This window comes from Marmota marmota, unplaced genomic scaffold, assembly GCF_001458135.2.
Source record: "Marmota marmota marmota unplaced genomic scaffold, marMar, whole genome shotgun sequence".
In the NCBI taxonomy this organism is placed as follows: domain Eukaryota; kingdom Metazoa; phylum Chordata; class Mammalia; order Rodentia; family Sciuridae; genus Marmota; species Marmota marmota.
In genome coordinates this window covers 16774145-16795449 of record NW_026000019.1, presented here as the reverse complement: position 1 = coordinate 16795449, position 21305 = coordinate 16774145, and the positions used below count along the sequence as shown (strand labels likewise).

General features: G+C 34.6%; 1 protein-coding gene, 1 long non-coding RNA gene and 1 other non-coding gene across 10 annotated transcripts in view; 1 reads left to right on the top strand and 2 right to left on the bottom strand.

The window, feature by feature from the left end:
* Positions 1–21305, bottom strand: part of Cop1 (COP1 E3 ubiquitin ligase) — a 165054-nt gene that overhangs the window by 18314 nt on the left and 125435 nt on the right. The window contains exon 19 of one of the 8 annotated variants that reach the window (XM_048809992.1): positions 1125–17173. The exons of the other annotated variants lie outside the window; for them this stretch is intronic. Within the exon in view, the coding sequence (XP_048665949.1) occupies positions 17159–17173 (15 nt within the window). The 3' untranslated portion in view covers positions 1125–17158. Of the gene's footprint in view, positions 1–1124; positions 17174–21305 lie in introns of those variants that run through there. 8 annotated transcript variants of the gene reach the window in all.
* Positions 5519–19549, top strand: LOC125618656. The gene is made up of 3 exons (XR_007349998.1): positions 5519–5530; positions 17734–17736; positions 19415–19549. It is a non-coding gene; the product is annotated as an uncharacterized LOC125618656 (long non-coding RNA).
* Positions 6254–6394, bottom strand: LOC125618777. The gene has a single exon (XR_007350163.1). It is a non-coding gene; the product is annotated as a small Cajal body-specific RNA 3 (non-coding RNA).

The window sequence follows — 21305 nt, the reverse complement described above, 5'->3', positions numbered from 1 at the left end:
TTAAAAGTAACACACAGAACACTGTTAGAGACATGAGGAATATAAAATACACTGAAATACTAGTGACAATTGTCTTTTAAAAAAAAGCAAAAACTGTAGTTAAGTTGGCCAGTGAAAATTAATGTAAGCAGTTCGGTCTTCAACAGTTTGCCTTAAAAGCCCTGAATTTTCTTCTTCAGGTGTTCACTAAGTTAAAACTGTATATCTACTTAAGTCCTTTAGACATATGTTTGGTGAAAGGGTAAATCCTTCTGAACATCATCATACAGAGGTTGCAAATAAAGATCCCTAGAGGATAGAGAACAGCAAGGAAGACAGTTCAATTTAATATTTCTCTTTAAATAAAGAAGTAAATGTATTTGAGATAAGTTGGCTTCAAACAAGAAAAATTCACAATCTACATTATAACTGTTAATTCTGTAACAGTCTCTCCATTGAGATTCTTGTCCTAATTGGACAAAGCCATTTACTTTCTTTATGAAAACAGATTTCTGGTTTTCTCATTGCCAGAAAAAAAGTATGTTTTTTTTTTGCCAGTGCTGGGGATGTTACTGGGGATTGAAAATAGGAGTGCTTTAACACTGAGATACATCTTTAGTCCTTCTTATTTTTTAAAATTTTGAGACAGGATCTAAGTTTCTGAGGCAAACTTGTGATTCTCAGGCCTCAGCCAACACAATGCTGAGACTGCAGGGATGTGCCACCACACCTGGCTTAGGAAAGTGTTAATTTGGAGTGATGATTTGTGTCATAGCCACTTTAAGCTTTTTTCATATCAAAATTATAAACACGAAAGTATGGGTTTTTGCTATTTTTTTTTTTTCTCTCTGAAGTGGAAGAGGTAAAAGGGTATTAGTATTTGTACTTCAACTGCATCCTGAAAATTAAAATGATTTTTCTCCTCATATAGTTCATGGATGGTGTGTACAAATACACTGTTTACTCAGGATCCTCTTGCAGCCAAAGAATACTTTCAAATCAATTTTCCCTTTTGGCTGTGGGGTTTTTTTTTTTTTTTTGGCGGGGGGTGTACCATGGATTGAACCAGGGGCACTCGACCACTGAGCCACATCCCCAGCCCTATGTTGTATTTTAGAGACAGGGTCTCACTGAGTTTCTTAGCACCTTACTTTTTGCTAAGGCTGGCTTGAACTCCCAATCCTCCTGTCTCAGCCTCCCTAACCGATGGGATTACAGGTGTGTGCCACTGCACCTGGCTCAGTTGTTCTTTTTATGAATGATCCACAGCTGCCTTATGAACATCCACATCACTTCTCTTTAGAACAGATACAGATATAATATGTACATTCTTAACAGTTTTTCTTAGATCAGTGCTTTAAGTGACAATATTCAAATATCCAATTCCATCAGTCCCTTTTATTTACTTCGTAACATCCCCAAACCTTCAGGTGCTTACCTGTTACCCTCTGACTTACATTCAGAAGAGAAAGCACTCAAGCTTCTGACATTTTGATGCTTCATCATACTAAGTTGTAGTTGATTTGCTGATATGCAAAATCATTTTTTTGTTAAAACCACTTTATAGTAGATCTTCTTTTTAGAAAAGTCATGTTTTTATTGTTTTTGGATCTTAGAGTTAAATACATTTTTGTTGGGCTTTGATTAATCAAAAGAGTCCCCCGTGTGAACAAAAGTTTGCCTTTATACAATTATAAAGCTAGACTGAATGTGGACAGCATGTGAGAATCTATATAACGATATTTAAACAAAGGTTCCAAGATGATCTTCAAAGGTTTTTAAAGGAATGCTATTCATAAGCTCAACAGTTTTTGTCCCTGACCCTTCTTTTGGTATGTGGTTTTTCAGAATTGACCTGGAAAAAGTATATTTAAATATGTTGAAGAAAGAAACCATAATCTATCAAAAAGAGGTTTTTCCCATTTACTCTAAAGTGTTACTATAGTTAGCCCTCCATGCATTCTAAAAAGATGTAATTAGTTGTTTGAAGTATGTATTAGTTGTTTGAAGACAGACAATAAATGAACTTCATGTCTCATTTCACTATCTTAAAGAGATATTAGGAAAAGACACCCTGTAGCCCCAGTTACCTGGGGTGCTGAAATGGGAGGATCACCTCTGCACACAAGTTTGAAATCAGCCTGAGCAACATGGTAAGGGTCTGTCTCAAAATTTCTGTCATTATCACAACCATTTATTGAACACTTTTAAGCCAGTTACTTGGCTAGAGCTTTACTGGATTATTTCACTTAATCTGCACAACTATCCAATGAGATTAAATAACTTCTCCAAATTCATATACTCAGCTAAGGAATAGCAAAGCCAGGAATCTACTTGTGTAGTCTGATAAATACACTAGTGCTGGTTTGTATAATATTGACTGAGGGAGCTTATCACATGTCTGGGCACATCCTGAATTTACTAAATGGGAACAGAAGAAGAAAGGAGTCTGAGACAAGTATTTAACATGTGCAAGAGTGCCTCAGTTCTCACACACTATATGTCAAATTTCATACAGTTAAATTCCTAAATGCTTTATTAAATATGCAAAATTTGATTTTTTATTTATCTTTGTATGATTTAGGGGCTATCACTTAAAGAAAGGGCTTGGCCACAGAACCAAGTAGTAGGAAGTGTTCATAGTCAGAATATAGGACTTAGCTCCCCTCTCCCATTCCAATTTGAGATCCTGGATCCTGGAGTTTTTTTTAATCATAAGGGAACACTTTCAAAAGCATCCTTTAAACACAAATTCTCTCTTCCCTTTCCACTTAGGTATCCCTGCTTAGGATGATATGAATCCCTTCTCATTTTAAACTATCAAGATGATTATGAATAAAATGGGTAAGTCACAATCTTTGGTAGAATGGATTAATTTATATAATCACACACACATACATACACATTTTTTTTTTTTTTTAGTTTTAGTTGAACACAATACCCCTATTTTATTTTTATGTGTTACTGAGGATCGAACTCGGCACCTTGTACATGCTAGGCGAGTGCTCTACCGCTGACCCATAATCCCAGCAAGGATCCTTCTTTTAGTAAATTATTATACTTCCATTTTTTTTGACTGAATTTCAGACAAATATCTGCTCTTACAATAAATCTAACAAGTGGGAAAATTGATTTACACTGCTAATCAAAAGGATTTCTAGATTTGGTGCCTTACAATATCTTCAATTCCAAAATTTTTAAGATTTTTCTGAATAAACAATGTAAATAGTTCATACTGAAGACTTTTTACATCATTATGAGACAAGGTGAAACAGATCTTTTATGGCAAACTGATGTTGCTCTAGGCATAATATAATCATGAAAATAAACAGAAACCACAAGCTCCTGAATTTTATCATTGGAATTTATCTCTACTAAATAAATATAAAATTAGCATTCTTGCTGGATGTGGTGTGCATACCTGTATTCCCAGAGGCTTGGGATGGAGGCTAAGGCAGGAGGATCAAGTTCAAAGCCAGCCTCAGCAATTTAGCATGGACCAAAACAACTTAGTAAGATCCTATCTCAAAATAAAAATAAAAAAGGGCTGGGAATGTGGCTCAGTAGTTAAGTGCCTCTGCGTTCAATCTCTGGTATTCCCACCCTCAAAAAACAAACAAACAAACAAACAAACAAACAAAACCCCTCAACATTCTTTAAAAATAATTTGGTATGGACAGTTCTCTCTAGATAAATGGACATATACATACAGGTTAGTCTAGTGAGCTCTGTTTTGTTTTTAATATTTATTTTTTAGTGGAAGTTGAACATAATCTTTATTTTTTCTATTTATTTTTATGTGGTGCTGAGGATCAAACCCAGGACCTCGCACATCCGAGGAGAGAGCTCTATTGCTGAGCCATAACCCCAGCCCAAGCTCTGTTTTTTTTTATAGGGCATCTACGAGTTTAATGTTTTGAAAGGCTAACTGAATACCTTAAAAATGTAAAGATTTCAAAACAGTTGAAATCACACCTGTTACTTCAGAATGAAGTGTGTGTGTAGACAGACAGACATAAACACACACATAGAAGGGAAAAGAAAGACCTACCTCAATAGAGAATCTACCTCCACCAGAATAACCAGATTCTGTCCCATTTCCTTCCTGCCCTTCATCTTTTTCTTTTTTTCCTCCTGTTAAGACTTCTTGTTTTTATTTGGGTCTCAGAGAAACTTGCATTCATAATTATAGTATGCATGACATAAGGTGTTCTCAGAGATGGGTGTTAAAAATTTTTAACAGGTACAGATAGAAACCTATCATAAAAACTGGTATAGCTGTACTACTTACATACCTGATTGTCCCTGATTTTAGCTTATAATTATTCCTTCCCCATAAAAGTAGTTATGGTTTCTTTTGTTCTCTTAATTATAATTATAAGCATAATAGTAAATATAATAATAAACAACCATCTCTATATTATCATAAGATTTAAAGTTCATTTTGTGAGGATCAAAGCCCGAAGCTCCCACAAACCATAAAGCAGAGCAGGCTATGTAAATAATGGCTTTGGTACAGTGTGCCAAACACTTTACTTTCAAATAGGCTCTCCTCTGATGAAAGTCATTAGCTCTGATTTGTTACATATATGAGGATCATTTGGTTCCTATATTCACATATTTGGTTTGAGTAGATTTTACATAATAATTTCAGAGGGGTTTGTGGAGAAGATAGCTGAGAGGCACACAGCTAAGATTTGGCCAGAAAGGGTGAAGAAATACACATCCAGATCCATGTGAGAACAAACTGAAGGGCATGGTAGCAAGGAGACTCAAAAAAGAAAGGCACTTCGAAAGGATTTAAGAAATAAGAAACAAAGGGAAAATACTATATTTCTTTTTCTTCACTGAGGCATTCTAAAAAGTAACAACAGTGGTGAAGATACTACTCAAATATATTTGTAAATATAAGTTAAGATCATTTTGGTCACAAGGCATAATTTTCCTTTGAATTACACTTAAATAATATTTAAGTTACTGATATTTAGAGGTCATTTTAGTGAAGGGTCTTGGATGTAGATTTTAATTTTATTATTCAAAAACACAGAAAAAAATAAATGTAGTGAGTAGAAAATCTGATAAGGTTCACTGAAATAAAGAACAGAGTAAACTAGGAATTTTTAATGAGCCTAGAAAAATAAAGCTACTCACATTACAACTGTATGGTGCAAAAACCACTCAGGGTAAGAAATATGGGGGTTTCAGAATCATAAACAAGGAATTTCATATAATTAATTCTAGATAAAACTAGCAGGAACTTATCTGCTATGTATCACACCTCAGTGCATTAGAAAGGCCATTTAGCTCCTATCCTTACCCCTCCCCTCACCAACTTAGCAGAACAGTCTGAAAAACCAAGATTTCAAATTCAATACCAAGAAGTAAATACTTGGTGTTTTAGTCAGCTTTTGCTTGCTGTGACCAAAACAACTGAGAACAACTACTTAGAGGAGGAAAAGTTTCTTTGGGGCTCACAGTTTCAGGACTCAGAACATAGAGGGCTGACTACTGCTCTGGGCCCCAGGTAGGACAGAACCTCATGGGGTGAAGGGTCCAGTAGAGGAATACTACTTAGCTCATGGTGGATCAGGAAGCAGATTATGAAAGAAGGTAGAGAGAAGGGGAGGGAGAGAGAGGAAGATGTCCTAGAGAAAGATGTACCCTTGCCCTCAGTGACACACCTCCTCTAGTCATGTTCTACCTGCCTATAGTTATCAATCAGTCCATTCAAACTGGGAGGGACCAATTACATTTTACAGCTCTCATAATCTAATCATTTTGCCTCTGAATATTCCTGCATTAATAAGAGCTTTTGGACACACCTCATATCCAAACACTTGTATCCAGCTTTTCTTAGAAATGGTCATTTCTTTGAACTGTGGTTAGACTTAAAAGATGACATAAAATGTATTTTGGAAAAAAATTTACTTTCTTGGTTAAAAAAAATTTCATGAAAAAATTTCATGAAAGCTACCTCTAATCAGCTGTTCTACATATAAATCAGTTTTAGATGATTACTGATAACCTTTACTTATAAGTCAATCCGGTCCATAAGAAAAATATTTCTACATTCATTCCACTTCCTGACTGTAGGTTCCTTAAATAAGTAAATAGTAATACCTACTTTCAAAAAACATAAAATATCTCAAAATAATTAAAATGATGCAGAAATAACTTTACTTGGTTGCCTATTTTTTCAATAATCTCATTTATTTACCTGGCAGAGATACTAAACCAAATGGCCAGGAAAGCAGTATACAGTGATAGTTTTCAAGTTGTACGGAGGGGAACGATCAGACTTAGCCAGCTGTCTTAAGTCAGACAGAGACCTCCATGTTTATGTAGGACTGCTGCAAACTGTAGACAAAGGGGAGTTTTTCATTTGTCTACATGGTTGGTTCCTGCAGCTTCCATTTTTGGTGTGTTTTATTATATGATGACCTGACTTTTGTTATTTGGCTATTCATGTTCCAGTTTTTTAACTACATAGAATTTTCATTTAAATGCACGTTAATATATTCAAACAAGTTTGGAAAAAAAAAAACGAGATTCAGATAAGAAAGAACTATTAAAAAGACACTTTAGTATACAAAGTCAAAGTGATTTGTATAGAGAAAAGGTTACCCATAGAACACGTACAAGAAGGACTGCCAAACACAAAAACACATGTATTCACCATATCCTCCTGCATTCCTATGCTTTCCAAAGTCTTCTCACCAAGCAGCCCTAGTCAATATAATTATTCCTGCTACACAGAACTCAAATATTACCTCCAGACAACTTTGACCTGCGTCACATGTCAGAATCTCTGGTCCCTGGATATCCTGAATAAGGCTTGAGAACAATATGCTTAGAATGACATAGAAGATAGGGGAAAAAAGACTGTGCTGCTGATGAATATTAAAAAGAGCCTCTGAACACAGAACTGTTTATTTCTAAGGGTGATTTTGCAAATTTCCTCTAGAATACTGATATAGCTAGCTATTTATAGTTTTCTACTATTTTAGGGATACCTAGTAAAAGTAGAAAAAGCAATGAATTTACGAAATAAATACTTGGATCAACAATTTGGTTCTACTGCTTAACTACTTACTCCTTTTAAAGACTCAAATTTTTCATCTATAAAAGAGATCATCTTAGATACCCGAGTCTTTGTGTGTATTCAAGAAAACACAGTAGGGGAAGGGAGGGAGAATGGGGTTATTAATGATGGTGGAATGTGATGATCATTATTATTCAAAGTACAGGTGTGAAGACACGAACTGGTATAAATATACGTGTATACAACCAGAGATATGAAAAATTGTGCTCTATATGTGTAATAAAAATTGTAATGCATTCTGCTGTCATATATAAATAAAAAAAAACAAACAAACAAGAAGACACAGTAGAACACTGATGAGGTGTACAATTCCCTACTCCAAAATATTGCACCTTGCCATTTAAGGAAAGAGCAGACGTGGGAAGTTCTCACTGACCTCCTGCCCTTCTTGCATGAAGCAGACCATAAAAGCATCCTCAGACTTTCCTCTGAAGCAGGTCAGAAGACCCTTCTTCCAGAGGTGCCCACCCTTTACCCAGAGAAAAGAAATGTCCATATTTCTGATATAGAGCCCCAGCGAAGAATTTGAATCAACAGGCAATGCTATATTGCTCCTATTTTATTACCATTAAGTCACATCATTTTGTCATTCAAATATACAGCTCCAGGGCTATCTATCTCTTCATCAAACCTAAGAATAAAAATATACAAATTTACCTGTTTCTTTAAGTCTTCATTTCTGAAGGTTCCTGTATTACAAAGATCTATTAAATAGCTTGACGTATTTTTCTCTCATTAACCTGTTTTATTATGTGGGTTTCAACCATGAACCCAGTAATGGGTAAGAAAAAAAAAAATCTATTCTTCCCTACAGCACCTTCCTAAAAAAAGTAACTGGCTGGATACACCAAACGGGACCTATTCTTACTAAATATACAATAACTTAAATTTGTTTATAACTTAAAGGACAGTTATCTCAAGCAACAATCATTAGAATCAATCTAGTGTATCATTCTATTCAGCATATTTACGATTTTATGAAAGTGATTAAACATATAAAAATAATACTTAGATGTGATCTTAATTCTTATTTCCTAAAAAAATAAGTGACTCTCACTTTGGTAGCTGCTAGTATATTTTTGTTCTCAAAATGGAAGCAAGAAATGTAAATGGGGCAACACCAATGATGTACAACTGACAATTATTAGAGAATATCTGAATGGCAGCTAGCTGGTAAAGTGCATACTATAGCTACATCAGCAACTATGAGAAGTCATAAATGAAGAAGACTAAGTGTTTAAAGGAGGAATAGAAAAGCAGGGATTGTGTCTGGGAAGGACAACAGAACTTAAAAGAGCAGAAGTAAGAGGACAAGGCAATATAGATATATTCTGAGTAACAATATGAATACAAGTTAGCAGCAGAAATGGGAATTGTATGAAATAATGAAAAAAATTCCTCAATGGAGTAGATAATATGTGCTGGAAAGAGAAGTAATGTTAAACAAGTGGCATTACGTCTAATTATGGACAATCTTGAATGTAAGTAACAGTTATGATGCCTAAATGCAAAACACATGAGTGGAGTAGAGTGGAGAGGATAAGAAACGAACAGCATTTAAAACCACATTTGTGATAAATCTATACGTATTTAAAGGCTGACTTCCTAATTAATTACTATTTGAAATTTGAGCTTTGAAAATTTTTTTTCTATTGGTTTTGGGTTTTCTAAAGGACAGTATTTAATGAGGACGAGGATGGACACAATTTTAAATTTAATTTTAAAATTAGTTAAAATTCTCTGAAGTGAAATAGGTGAAATAATTGCCAAGCTTGTGTAATAACATTTATCAAAATTTCCTCTAATTTTTAATGGCAGCCTGTGTACAACCTAGAGTTACATGCAAATGTTGAATTTGCAAGAAAGTTTTCAGAGGGGCTGGGGATATAGCTCAGTTGGTAGAGTGCTTGCCTCAAATGCACAAGGCCCTAGGTTCAATCCTGGGCACCAAAAAAAGGAAAGTTTTCTGAATGACTTGAGATCAATGAAGTTACATAACAGCAATGTTTTCTCTCTATAAAGATGAAGGATGTTTGGTAGGAGTACACAAAGACAGTCTGAAGGGGACATAAAGTGGTTGGAAATGATTTGAGGGAAGGAACATGCATGGGAAGACGAGAAAGCAAAGAAAAAGAACAAATAAAGAAATATTTTAAAGAAAGCATTATTGCTATTTGTTGAATAATTAGAAAATACAGAGATACAATAATTCTAGACTTTAAGGCTTAAATGACTTAACAATGACAAAGGCAGAAGGAAACAAAGATGCTTATACATCAAATGTTAAAAGAAAAAAAAATCAAAAGAATAACATTTTGTAATAAGTTTCTTTTTATCATGCAGAATAGAATCCCAAAGAGCCTACTGCTTGTTTTAAATTGACCTTACTTGCTATATTTATAGCTTTAGAGCAAGTGCTTCTTTTTTGTCATTTGGGTCTATGAAAATTTAATTAATCAGATAAAATTTAATGTGTTAAATGAACAATATTAAGCAAATGCACATTGAGAAACAAGCTCAAAAAGTTATTTTATAGCATATTATTACATATTGCTGTAGTTTGGATCTTGACTGTCTCATCCAAGGCTCTTGTGTTAGAGGCCTGGTCCCCAGGTGGCAACTGCTGAAAGGAATTGGAATCTTTGGGAGGAGGAGCCTACAGGGAGTCCTTACTGCTGGTCTCTTGAAGAGGACAGTGGGACTCCAGTCCCTTCCTCTTTCTCTTTTATCTTCTTGGACATTAGGTGGGCAGTTTGCTCCATCATAAGCTTTCAACAATGGCCATCTAACACATCCACAAGAGGTCCAAAGCAGTTAACTGTGTCACAGACTGGAACCTCTAAAACTGTGAGCCTAAATAAGCCTTTTCTCTTTGCAAGTTAATTATCTAGTGTATTTCAGAACAGTGATGGAAAGCTGATGAAAACATATACGATGACTGGTAACAAAAATCAAAATGGCTGCAGATTACTAAAAAAGAGAAAAATCCTTTCCTAAGTCTTAGAAATTTTACTGATGGGGTAAATTTCCACGTAGACATGATATTGGGAACTGTTTACACAGGGAGAACAATTTCTGGAATCTAACATTACCTTGTAAGGTTTGAGAAATATCAACAGTGACCAGTTTTGCTCTCTTGACTTGGATATTCTAATTGAACTGCAGAATTTACAATCACTCCTATTTGTGTCAGTTTCCAATTACTGGACTTAATACAAGCCCAAGTCCATTTTCTTTTAGTCTAACCAAGCGAGCCTGTGTTCCTGACCTACAAATCTATTCTGTACCCGTATAAAACTGTTCTTGCTTTATTTTAACCACATTCATGATTTCCTGGTTTACATTCCCACAGGAAGTGCTACAGTTTTAATCTAAAATGTCTTCCAAAGACTTGTGTCAAAGGCCTGATCACCAGCATGGTTCTACCAGCAGCTGTGGAAACTTTTGGAGGTGGGGCCGAGTGGCAGGGCATTAGGTCACTGGGGATGCGGGACACTGGTCTTTTTTCGCCATGAGGTGAGCAGATTTTTCTACCACAGGCTCCTGCCATGATGTGCTACACTGCCATAAGCCCCAAAGTGATGGGCTAACAAACCATGGACTGAAACCTCTAAACCTGTGAGCCAAATAAGGTTTTCCTCTTTTAAATTTAACTATTGGGTATATTTACAGAGTAGTAGAAAGTGAGCTAACACGGGGAACTTCCACACTGGTGAACAGAGCTTCCACACTGGTGAACAGACTGGGGTTTTGGGAGAGTGGCACAACCAAAGAGGGCATGGAGGCTCTATGCATGTTACAGGATAGAGCACAGTCTGAAATGTCTCCCAGAGGCTCATGGGTTGAAAGCTTGATTCCCCAATACAGCAGTGTTCAGAGGTGGGGCTTTTGGGAAATGACTGGGTTATGAGGGTTAATGATTATTAAAATCCTCATCAATGGATTAGCCCATTGATAATTCCACAAATAAATGGGCTATTAGGAGGTGGGGCAGATAAAGATAGTAAGAAGTAAGCAGCTCCCTTTGAAGGGAATGTTTTGTTCCCTGACCCTTCTCTTTCTGTCTCTTGCTTCCCAGATGTCATAAGGTGAACAGCTCTGCTTCACTATGCCCTTCTGTCATGATGTTCTGCCTCACCAGAAACACGGCAGCCAATCAACCATAGACTGAAACCTCTAAAAGCAGGAGCCAAGATAAATCTTTCCTCCTGTAAGTTCATTTTCTCATGTATTTTGTGACAGCTACAGAAAGCACACTAACACAATGCATCTCTTCCATGTGGCCATCCTGAGTTGCATCCTTTATAATATACTGGTAAATGTTTGGTTGAACTTGATTGATTAAATATCAGGATGTAGTGCCTTTTAGGAAACAGATCTTTGACTCAGCTTTAAGATCCTGGTTTACTACAAACAGCACCAGAATTTCCAGCCTTTGTTTTTGCCCAAGTAGACCAATAAGAATCCCAGCCAATTATCTGATATCTCTCTTGAATTTGGTCTCACATCTTTAATGGGATAAACAGACCATGGAGAGCACCCCTGATGTGGTCCTCTTTGAAGAGTCTGTGACATTATCTAGTTAATCCTATGAAAGGAAGACTAGGTCTGTAGAGGTCATTGTTGGAAACACTTTGGCATTTTCTCTTCCCAGATGGGAACACTATTGGCCCTGTACATTTTCACAGATGGGCTCAAGACTGGATGGGACATGAACAGGACCTTTGCTTCTCCCATGTAATTTGAGGCACTTTCACAAAGCAAAAGAAGGGAATTATTAGTTCCATAGTAACAATGAAAAGGAGGTCCCTTTTAAATATATATATATTTTTTAAACCCAGGGGCACTTTACCACTGAGCCACATCCCCAATTCTTTTTATTTATTTTTTACTTTGACACAGGGTCTTACTAAGCTGTTGAGGCTGGCCTCAAATTTATGATCCTCCTGTCTCAGCCTCCTGAGTTGGTGGGATTTGAGGCATGTGCCCGGCTCCCATCGCTTTTAACTTCAGAAACTCTGATTTAATAAGTTTAGGGTTTAGAAATTTGAATTTTAATATGTATATCAGGTAATTATTAATTCTGAAGTAGATCATCAGCAGACTATTTTTGAAAAACACTAGTCTAGATGTTGAAAGCTGTCTACAAATACTGCATAATAAGAAAGAAAAATCTGCATATTTTTGCTTTTGGGCAGGGGGCAGGTGAGAGGGAAGTGGAGAAGATTCATTCACTTAATTTTTTTTTATTTTTTAAACTGAGTACCCAGTACCCATTTACCAAATCTTATACAAGGCCCAGAGAATAGCAATAAATAAAAGACAAGGGTTTTTAACCTTAGGAAGCTTTTGAGTTTAGTTGAGAATGAGTGCATATAAAGCTTATTTTTATTTAAAAAAACCTTTTATGATTCTACATAAAATTTTTGAAAATACTATAATAATATTAGATTTTGAATTACATAGTCTTAATGGCAATGTAGTGGAAAAATTAACTTCACAAATGAAAACCTATGAGAATTTAAACTAAGAAAGAATGGGAAACCATTTGTATGGGTTAATATCCATACAAATACAGTTTATGTATAAATTCTCTTTTCTTTCATTATCTTATTCTCATATTCTAAATTAGTCCATGATAGTAAAATGTCTGAAATCAGTATAACTTTGTATGATACAATTTTGAAAACAAATTTGTAAGACTCTAGTCTTCAGTGGCTAATTTTCAAGTTGACATTATACCCCCATAGGATTCAAGTAAAATAGAGGTAAAGAGTGAATTATCACAATAACACTGAATTCAGAAAACGTTGAGAACATGTGGAACTACAAACTACCAAACATTACCCATTATGTGGATACAACGTTTACCAGGTGAATGGAGAGAAGAGATTAGTCCTGTTCTTCTGGGACAACTTAGCAAGAGGTAGAATTATTGAAAAATATAACAGGCTGCTCTGTTAAGCAGGATTTCCCTGTCAGCATGTGTTCAAAAGTTTTAAAGACACCCCCATTAGATATGTAATATAAATGATTCCCTCCTTCCCTTTTTTTTTTTTTTTTTAAACTGGGGGTTTTATTTTTTATGTTTTGACAAGGTCTTCTCATTAAGTTGCCCAAGTTGGTCTTGAACTAGTGATCCTCTTATCTTAGCCTCCAGAAGTCACTGGGATTACTGGCATGCACCACTATACCCAGTGATAAAATGATTCCTATGATGGCCAAAATTGCCAATCTAATGATAGTCATACACCTAATGAACACACTAAATATTTCTGTGGCTACAAAACTCAAATACTGTACTTATAGGGCTACCAGCCTATTGGCACATCATAAGCAACAAAGAAGATCAGCAAAAAAAGGGTGTCTCGACACATTTAGCAGTAAGATCAAAGGCACAAAGATGTAAACACAATAAAACAGCACAGTATCTGAAGATATAGACTCAGTTCAATGTTGCCAGAGTGTCAAATGTTCCTATGCAAGTGAGACATGACCATGCTGGAGAAGTAGGTGGTAGTGTGATGAAGGCACATAAAAGGTCACATAAAAAAGCTTAAATGTTATTCTGTAATCACTGGGGCATCAATGATAGGCTTTAAACAATATATATAAGCCTGGAACTATTAAGAAAAACGGCAGGGGATGATGAAACCATCAAATAGTGGAAGGTGGCATAGGATTTAATGCATTCAAGATTTATAGAAAGATAAAATTTGTGGGAAAATATATGTATGTATGTATGTATATATATGTATATGTGTGTGTGTGTGTGTGTGTTTACATTTGTAAGACTCTAGTCTTCAGTGGCTAAAATTTGAGTTAACTAAATTTGATTTTAAATTTATGAAATACCAAAAATAGGACTGTACTTCATAAAAATTGGGAAAAAAACAGGGTTTTTCCACATGATAATAAATCAATACAAGAGCCTGTATTATTTGAATTTCTACAGCAACTCTCTTGGCTCATTATTAGAATGCTAATTTGGCTTAAACATACTTTTCACATGTGTCAGATGCATGTAAAAGATCAGGTGAATGATTAGGTAACAATAACAATTAAAAATGCACTGAACAATAGAACACAAATAAATAAAGTAAAAGCTAGATCAATTGTGGGAAAAAATAATTAGAAAAATTAATTGTGAGATTTCAATACCCAACTTTTAACTGACAAAACATCTAATCAGAAAACTAGTAAGAAGACAGAAAATTGTAAACCACTGTCAACCAACTTGTAATTGATATTTACAGTATAGTCTAAGTAACAAAAGTATATTCTTTTCAAATGCCTATAGAACATCCACCAAGCTAGACCATGTTAAAGACTTTGTAACAAACATTAAGCTTAAAAGACTAGAAAACATACAATATATTTCTCAGATCACAACAAACACTAAAAATCAACAAAATGAAGGTATCTGGAGAATCCCCCAAAACATACATTAAGCAACACATTCCACAATAACTCTAAGGTTAAACAGATACCTCAAGGGAAAGTTATAAAAAAAAAATTATGAAATGGGTCAACATTAAAATTAAAGGAGGCTTGGGGTTATAGCTCAGTGGTAGGTAGAATGCTTGTCTAGCATGCACGAGGCACTGGGTTCGATTCTCAGCACTGCATATAAATAAATAAAAGGTCCATCGACAATTAAAAATATTTTTAAAAATTAAATGTTAGTTTATGTCTTAAGTACATGTTACATGTTTCTCAACTGTGTGTGTGTGTGTATGTGTGTTTTAAAAGGAGTGGTAAAATAGTGGTAATCATCAGGGGAATGCAAAGACAAAGACATCTGTTAGATGCTCTTTGTGCATTAACATTTCATTTCAAATGCTGGACCATTAATGTTCTTCCCACATAGATGATATGATGTCTAATGTCACTTAATTACTAATTAGTGAGTTTCATCTCTCACCTATCCAGCTACATCTTAGCAGCTCCAAACATACTCTACTTTTTCACATTCTCAAAGTCTATGTGCACACAGTTCCTTCTGGCTAGAAATACCAGGAATAAGTCTGAATAACTTATATAAAATACCAAGCAAGATGAAGACAGGATATATGTTAATTTCTTAATTCTTATACACTGTAGCAACTACCATTTATTGAAAACATATTATGTATAAATGTTTCAAATGCATGATGTCATTTATTTCCCAATTAACTCTTAGAAGTACTTAAGAGTACTTCTAAGTACTGACTTTAGAAATGAAGAAGTAAACTCAGGATAAAAAACTTTTCCAAGGATCCATAGCAAGCAACAGAACTACATGCAAATAGAAATATATATATACACAAATATTCTTATCCCTTTATCTCACTCTCTCTCCCTTCCCCCATAACAAATGCTGGCATGGTTAACAAAATTGGAAACTTATTTTCTACATATCAAAATAACAAACAGATATCAAGAGTTAAAATAGTTTTGGATCCTCTGATCCATATTTTTCCCACATATAGAATTTTACATCAGAAATATACCTATGCCGTAAAACTGATTTTTAAAAGGTAGTCTAAAAACAAGAAGGACAAACATCTAAACACCAACTACAGTTATGTTCAAGTGATAGAATTACAAGTTAATTTTCTTTATTCTTTATATTCTAAAAGTTCTTTATTATGTGGGAAAATGTAACTTTGAGGCACAAATGATACAGGGATAAAGAAGAGTCTGTTGAATTAATATCATTTACATGGCTCAAATACTGAAGGCTGAGGAGGAAGCTTGTGGATACTTAGATTTGTTTTCATTCTTCTGATTACAACTTGTATAACTTAGTAAGCATAGTGAGAAGTGGCATAATTCAAATGCAAATGCTGATACAACTAAACAAAACCTCATGCTTATTTAAAAAAGTAACTAACACTTATCAACTAGAAAGACACAGCACTAAAAGAAGTGAGGCATATATGTTCCTAACTATTCACTCACATGTATTCAGACTTAACAGTTTCACTCTGCAACTCAGGGTGATGTCACATCCATACAGTAAAGTGTCCTCAGAACAATAAGGGTTAATGTGAGACTGTACCAGTAAAATACAAAAGTATCTTTCTTTCACCCAAATAGAATATAAGTTAAAATAAGAAGGAAACACTTTTAAAGTTGCCATCTACTTTTTAGGCCAAAAATATATTTTTGCTTGTTTAATTCTGTGTTATTGATGAAATGCATTTTTATTCATTTAGGAAAAAAAAATCACGTTTTCCCATTATGTACACTTCAGCATATTTAACAAATTCAAACAGTATTAATTAAAAACCTTAATGTTCAAATAAATTATATTTGATATCCACTTTCTTTCCCTCTATTACTACTATGGAAATTTGGTAGGAACTGTCAAAATATAAACACACAGAAATCAAACTGAAATTTCAAAGTATTTTGGATGCTTTTAGACATGATGCGAAATAAGGAAGGTTCAGGCTAATGGCATAATTAGAATGCATTCTCCGATCAATATTTCTTTTTTCTCTCAAAAAGACAGAACAACAACAACAAAAAAGCAAACAACTTAAAGATCTGTGTCAATTCTATGCTTCAAAATTGGCATATCTAGAAGAGATACTATTTTTTAAAAAGGATTTATGAGAAAAATATGTAAGAATCATTCTAATAAGTTCCATTATAGTAAGTATAAAAATAACAATGAAATATTTAAAATGTCAACAAGCAAGCTCTATAAATCATATTTTGTTGATTTAATTACAACATTCACTATGAAGTATCTAATGCAACAAATGTTTTCCTGGAAGCTATCCACACGATAGTGGACATTAAAGATATGGAATATTTATATTTTGTGTAAATTTACTTTAAGAAAGAAGTAACTAATAGGGTTGCCTCAGTTTTCCACCACCTGCTTGTCTCCTCCCTTTTTTCCTTTCCTGCCCTTCTCTAGTCTGGACACTGGGAAAGAAGAGTGGGGCATTTAGGAGAAGATGGGAGCCACAGTCTTCCTGGAAGTCAGGGTCCATGCTCAGAATCTTCTTTCCTTCCTCTCCCAAGACAGATAAGAGTTCATTCAGATTGGCCCTCTTCCAGTCAGGAAAATTTTCTAAAGTGTTACAAACCATCCAGCTAGAGAAAAGAAGAAAGGAGAGGAAAGATAAAAGGAAAAAGAGAAACAGTTGAAGAAAGAAAGAAACTCCTCTCTTGTCTATTCCAGTGTTTACTAAGGAATTCTGGATAAGAAATAGCTTGCAAGTGTGAGAAGTCCATGTAATTTAGAGATAATAATTATTTTTTAATTGAAGAAAAGAAAAAGGTCCTGTTTTATTTTTTGGTTTTGTGTCTGCTTAAGTGGATGAGGGTGTAGCAATATCTAACAGACCCAGGAATATAATACAATTGTTCCTGCTTGCAGATGCCTGAGAACCATTTAGGTCTCCTGGCTGCTATGTGTAACATGACCTTCTTTGAGTGGGAGCATGATTCATCTTTCTCAAACTTGCCTGTTCATATAATTTCCCAAGGACATTTATGAAACTTTCCAAAATGCAGATCCTTACCCTTCTCCTTTTCTCCCTGAGATATATATTCACATATTTCGTTAACTGATTTTTAAAAAATTTTTTATTGTTGATTGTTCAAAACATGACAAATTTCTTGATATATCATATTTCACACTTTGATTCAAGTGGGTTATGAACTCCCATTTTTACCCCATATACAGATTGCAGAATTACATCAGTTACACATCCATTGATTTACATATTGCCATACTAGTGTCTGTTGTGTTCTGCTGTCTTTCCTATCCTCTACTATCCCCCCTCCCCTCGCCTCCCCTCTTCTCTCTCTACCCCCTCTACTGTCATTCATTTCTCCCCCTTGTATTATTTTTCCCTTTCCCCTCACTTCCTCTTGTATGTACTTTTGTATAACCCTGAGGGTCTCCTTCCATTTCCATGCAATTTCCCTTCTCGCTCCCTTTCCCTCCCACCTCTCATCCCTGTTTAATGTTAATCTTCTTCTCCTGCTCTTTGTCCCTACTCTGTTTTTAGTTACTCTCCTTATATCAAAGAAGACATTTGGCATTTGTTTTTTAGGGATTGGCTGGCTTCACTTAGCATAATTTGCTCTAATGCCATCCATTTCCCTGCAAANCAATTAAGTCTAGGTTATTAATTGTGTTATTGAGTTCTATAGTTTCCTTATTCAACTTTTGTTTTTTTTAAAGATTCCCAGGTGATACGGATGATCAATCAGGTTTGAGAACCACTGGTATAAATAAGCTTTATTCTAGAGATCTCTTCGGCACTTTAATAGTACTGTATGAATCCTAGAACTTGCTTTACTTCCCTAGTTTAAGGCAATCTGGTGCTTCATACAAAAAGTACTATATGGCTTATAGTATTATATGGATCCTTGAACTTATTGTACTCCCCTAGTTTACAGCAATCTGGGGTTTTTTACAAAAAAGTGTTTACTAATAAATCAGAAAAGGATGCCTATTTTCCAGGTAAAACTTAAATGAATTAGAAAAAATAGATAGGTCTTTAATGCAATATAGTAAGAGAAGGAAGAACATACTGTAACTGTAACAAAAATATTAAGCCAATAACAAATGACATTTCCCCTACAGTTGCACGTTTAATCATTTCTGTCACTTTCAAAAATGGGCAAAATATGGTAGAGTATATTCCAATTGGAAAACCAGTAATTTTGAAATAATTATATAACTAACAGACTCAGGAATATAATACAATTGTTCCTGCTTGGTTCATGTTAGGAAAATTAGTTTTCTTAAAATTTATATAGTCTCAAAATTTACCACTGAGTTTCAAATCTATTAGTTATGAAAACTATCTTCTATCTATATTTTAGCATTTCTTTGGTTTAAATAACTATCAGTTAATCATGCAACAAACAAGATAAAAGCCAAGTCTGAAAGGTTGTATCATTCATTCCAAAACTTAAATTAATTTCACATTATATGTGCACAAGCCATGTAATGGTAGGGGTAATTTAAAAATGAACGATGTCAATAGCAAAGAGTTCGGTACTTCTTACTGTGTGCTAGAGACTGTTCTAAGCCCTGTCTATGCATCACCTCATTTTATTGTTCTGACAACCAAAAAGAGAAAAGCTGCTATTATCCTCAGCACTTTACAGATGAGTACATATCTATATATAATCAGTGTGGTTAGGACCTTGGGCAAGGTCTCAGAGTGGGCAAGTAGGAAATCTTGAGATTATGATGGCTTTTTATAAGGAGTCTATAGGTTAGTAGGAGACTCAAGCAACAGCATGTGACTATCAGGACTACTTCATTCAACAAATAATTTTAAAGGATAGGAATCATGAGAAAATCAGGTAAAGAAGATCTTAACACAAAATTTTAAATGCTTCATGGTTAAGTGTTTTATTATACACAAAAAGATTTATTCATTAGAATAAGAATAGAAAGAATACATTTCATTATATGACAAAAGACATGGGTGCTCTCATCTAAAACAGACATAACTTTTCACAGAATAGGTGATAACATAGATGATAGGTTTCTAAGCCAAGTATTGCTGCCCTTAGTTTCAAGGAGGGAAATTAGAGAAATTGTCATCCTGAGCATTCTTACTCTGCAGCCATGATTCCTGATGTCTCAAGCCACAAGAGGAAATGTTCAATGCTTTTCCTGAGGATAGAGTATACATTTTGGGGGACTACTTTAAAGGAGCTAGGGAGTCTTAAATGTCTTTTATAAGTACTCGCTTTAACCATTAGCTACCCATTATGAATTGGTGACTAGTAAATATATATGATACGTGTGGTACGGAGCTGACAGTATAAGCATGAGGATACTTACAACAAAAATATGCTGACCGTTTACATACACATGATCACTTTGAAACAAAGATGCTCATTTGTATACTTGAAACACTTTCTATTTCATTCCAGTGGTTTCAAACAAGAATCATGCCGCACAGGAGATCTTTTACCTAACTTCAGCCTCTAAATAATGTTAATACAAAAGATATCACTTTTAGCTGGGATGTTTTTCCTTTTACCTTAAAGAATATCTTTTAAAGTTTTCATTAGTATAGGTCAGCTGATGGCAAAACTTCAGATTTATACATCTAAAAATATTTATTTTCACTTTGCTTGAGAGATATTCACTAGATGTAGGGTGGCAGGTATTTTACTTCATATACTGAATATTTGATTCTGATGTTTTGTTCACTGAGAAGTTGGCTGTTAGTTTAGCTATCAATACTGTCTTTTTTTTTTCCCCTTAAATATCCCTCTTTTGGGGGGGAAGAGGGGACACAGTTTCTTCAATAAAGTAATGTTAAGAAAACTGAATATCCACATAGAGAAGGAGGAAAATGGACTCTTACACAAAGGACCACAACACACACAAAACTCAAAATATTTTGAGTACTTAACTGTAAGAGTAAAACAACAAGAATCAAATTGAGAAAAGTTTTGTATTATAAAACTATTGGCATGGGCAATAATTTTTTGAACATGAACTCAAAAGCAGAGGTTACAAAAGCAAAAACAGATAAATAGAAGTGGACCAAAGTAAAAAGTTTCTACATAACAACAAAGCAATGAGACAATCATGCAAAAGCAACTAAACAGCAAGAAACAATCCAATATAAAAATGAGCAAGGGATCTGAACAGACATTTCTCAATAGAAACTAGTAGTATATGAAAAGAATGTTCAAAACGATTATCAGGACATTGCAAATTAAAACCACAATGAGGTTATCTCACATCTGTCAGGATTTCAACCATCAAAAAGAAGAAAGGTTAAGTATTAGCAAGGATGTGAAGAAAAGAAAACCCTTGAAAACACTGTTGGTGAGAAGGTAAATTAGTCCAGCCATTGTGGAAAACTATATGGAGGTTTATAAAAAAAATCCAATTGTAGAACTACTATATGTTCCAGCAATCCCATATATCCAAAGGAACTGAAATTTGTACATTGAACAGACATCTGCACTTTCATATTTGCTGCATCATTAATCACAATAGCCAAATATGAAATCAACCTAGGTAACAATCAATAGATGAGTAGATAAAGAAAATGTGGTGTGAATAGTACTATTCAGTCATGAAAAAAGGATAAAATCCTTTCAACAACATGGATGAACTTGCGGGATATTATGCTAAGTGAAATGAGCCACACACAGAAAGACAAATACTACATGATCTCATTTCTGTGTGTAATCTAAAAAGGTTAAATTCATACAAGAAGAGTACAATGGT